At 56.7% G+C, this 3024-nt stretch overlaps 1 protein-coding gene across 1 annotated transcript in view; it reads left to right on the plus strand.

Moving 5' to 3' along the window:
* WDR81 (WD repeat domain 81) overlaps positions 1 to 3024 on the plus strand; it is a gene marked incomplete at its 5' end in the record, with an annotated part of 11091 nt that overhangs the window by 933 nt on the left and 7134 nt on the right. Inside the window, 3 exons of the mRNA XM_009321416.1 lie at positions 18 to 2098; positions 2392 to 2499; positions 2614 to 2804. Coding sequence (XP_009319691.1) covers positions 18 to 2098; positions 2392 to 2499; positions 2614 to 2804 — 2380 coding nt within the window. The remainder of the gene's footprint in view (positions 1 to 17; positions 2099 to 2391; positions 2500 to 2613; positions 2805 to 3024) is intronic.

Consider the following 3024-nt stretch of genomic DNA (forward strand, 5'->3'; position numbering starts at 1 on the left):
GTGCCGTCTTGGTGTAGCTCCTATGAGGAGTTCATCGAAGTCCACCGCATGCTGCTTGAGAGCCGGGAAGTTTCTCAGGACCTGCACCACTGGATTGATCTCACTTTTGGGTACAAGCTGCTGGGGAAGGATGCCGTCAAGGAGAAGAACGTCTGCCTCCATCTAGTAGACAACCACACGCATCTGACGACTTACGGGGTTGTGCAGCTCTTTGACCAGCCACATCCCAGGCGCATGGTGGGACCTGCCTACACACCTGCTGAAGCTCCAGCCATTGCCCGGCCTCTTCTCCAGAACATCAGGGAGACTGTGTTTTTGGAGGATATACAAGGCCAGGTGACGGATGTGGTTAATGGGCTGGTCCTGGAGGCTACTCCTAGTGAAACCACCTGGTCTGGGGAGAAACCCATCGCTGGTGAGGATGATTTAGAGCAAGGCACAGAAGCCCTGGATTCGATTTCTGCTACTAGCAGAGCTGCTGATCAGCCCTGTGCCACTGTGCCTTCAGCACAGCCCTCCACCCTTCCTGCTTATGCCACCGAAGGCAAAACCTCAGGTGTCCGACCTCTCCGTCGGAGCAAGGCAGGCGCTGTGGATCAGGTTGACATGAAGATCACGCTTCCTGAAGGCTTCAATCCGCTCCAGGCCCTGGAAGAACTGGAGAAATTGGACAATTTCTTGGTTAAAGGCTTAAGCAGTGAGATGCATCTAATGGAGCAGCCATGGGAAGAGCCACCCCTGGGTCTCTCGGACCTCTTCCAAAGGGACATGCAAGCCTTGGGCATTCTGGTAGCTGAGATTATATTTGCACCAAGGATTCGTCCTTCGAAGCCTGACGCATCCCTGTTGGAGCGGTTCCTGATGGTGCGTAATCTGTGTCGCTACCATCCCAAGGAGATCCCGGCCCCGCTCCAGCACGTGCTGCACGTCCTGCTGCAGCTGAACGTGCCGGTGGAGAAGCTTCTGAAGACCAGGCTGGGCAAGGGCGCGGTGCAGTTGTTTGAATACAAACCCGTCTCCCAGGGCCTCCCCCCACCCTGTCCCACGCAGCTCCTCAGTCCCTTCAGCTCTATTGTCCCCTTCCCCACATACTTCCCAGCCCTGCACAAATTCATTTTCACCTATCAGGCAAAGAAGATAGAGGATGAAGGTCAGGGCCGGGAACTTGTTTTCCAGCTGTGGCAGCAGCTGGAGGGGATCCTTTCTGAAATCACTCCTGAAGGCTTGGAGATTCTTCTGCCCTTCATATTATCTCTGATGTCCGAGGAGAATACCGCTGTCTATGCAGCGTGGTATCTCTTTGAACCTATAGCCAAATCCCTCGGTCCGAAGAATGCCAATAAATACTTGCTCAAGCCATTGATCGGAGCATATGAGACCCCCTGCTACCGCCACGGCAGGTTCTACCTCTACACGGACTGCTTTGTCGCCCAGTTGATAGTGCGCCTGGGGCTGCAGTCCTTCCTCCTGAACCTGCTGCCGCACATCCTGCAGATTCTTGTTGGCATCGAGAGCTCGCGGGAGAAGAGCAAATCCCTCCTCGGCACGGCTGAAGATGATGAAAGCGGAGGGGAAAGCCCGGTGTCATGCGTGTTTGGGGAGGAGATCAAAATGGACGTGGAGCACAGCTCCACTGCACTCGACCTCCTCGACTACACCTCTGGCGTCAGCTTCCACGACCAAGCCTACCTGCCCGAGAGCGAGGACTTCCAGAGCGGCCTCTATGTCGGGGAGTCCCTGCAGCCTCAGGAGCAGGAATCGCTCAGCCTTGGGCGGCTGAGCGACAAGAGCAGTGCCAGCGAGGTGTCCCTGGGAGAGGACAGACCTGCGGATGGGGATTCCCAGAAGGACAAGAGCAGCTTGAAGTCGATGGACAGCAGTCAGGACCTGAAACAGAGCGAGGACTCAGAGGAGGAGGAAGAGGAGCGTGATGAAGAGGAGCACGATGATGCTGCCATTGATGCAGAGCTGACGGTGGCTGTGGATGCTGGTGCCTCCGTGGATGTCACCCTGGCTGATGACAGCAGCGAGCCAGAGGATGGAGAGGGAGAGGAGCTGCCGGATCACTCCGATGACAAAGAGCAGACAATACTCCTGGGTAAGACCCTGCTAGCCTTGAGCCTTTCTGCCGAGCGTGGCAAACGTCCAGTAAAGCAGTGAGTGGGAGAAAGGGAGAGCCTGGGAAGAAGTGGGTCCAGATTTGGGGGTGTCTATGGTCCCAGCTCGGGGACAGCGATGAAACCAGCGTAAAAGGCCAGGTCTCCACTGAAGCATGTGGATCTGAGACCCAGGGAGCTGCCTGTGGGGCGGGCAGGGTCTGGGCAGCAGCCAGGTGATACCTAATCTGTGCCGTGCCGGGCTCTGTCCTTGCAAACTGTTTTTGTTTTGCAGACACAGCCTGTAAGATGGTGAGGTGGCTCTCAGCCAAGCTGGGCCCTACCGTCACGTCCCGCTTCATCGCCAGGAACCTGCTCCGTCTGCTCACGTCCTGCTACGTTGGTAATGTCTGCTCCTCGGACCCCTGGGGTGGGCTGTGCCCCAAAACAGTCTGCTGGGTGCCTTGTGGCTTGGGTGTGGCCTGCTGCTTCAGCTCATGATGTTGTCTCTGGGCAGGCCCCACCAGGCAGCAGTTTGTACCAAGCAACGATGAGAACAGTCCCCTGAGTACAGGAAATATCTACCAAAACCGGCCAGTGCTGGGAGATCAGGTGTCCAAGCCAGTGCTGGCCTGTCTTGTGCATGTGGCGTACCTGTACGGAGAGCCTGTCCTCACCTACCAGTACCTGCCCTACATCAGCTACCTGGTTAGTATTGCCTTTTCTCCTCTTCTTGCACGTGCTGGGGCGAGAGCTGTGTCCAGGCACAGAAGGAGGTTACACAGAAAACAGTTCAGCCTCACCAGGAGCCTCCCGCAGAGATATCTGTGCTCGGCTGAGCTCCATCTGGGCCAGTGTGGGCTGAGCAGCTCTTGATGTGTTGGCCGAGAGGGGCTGTGCTGAAGCAGCAAGAAGAGGCACTTTCACC

The sequence above is a fragment of the Pygoscelis adeliae genome, unplaced genomic scaffold (genome assembly GCF_000699105.1).
Source record: "Pygoscelis adeliae isolate BGI_AS28 unplaced genomic scaffold, ASM69910v1 Scaffold663, whole genome shotgun sequence".
Classification (NCBI taxonomy): domain Eukaryota; kingdom Metazoa; phylum Chordata; class Aves; order Sphenisciformes; family Spheniscidae; genus Pygoscelis; species Pygoscelis adeliae.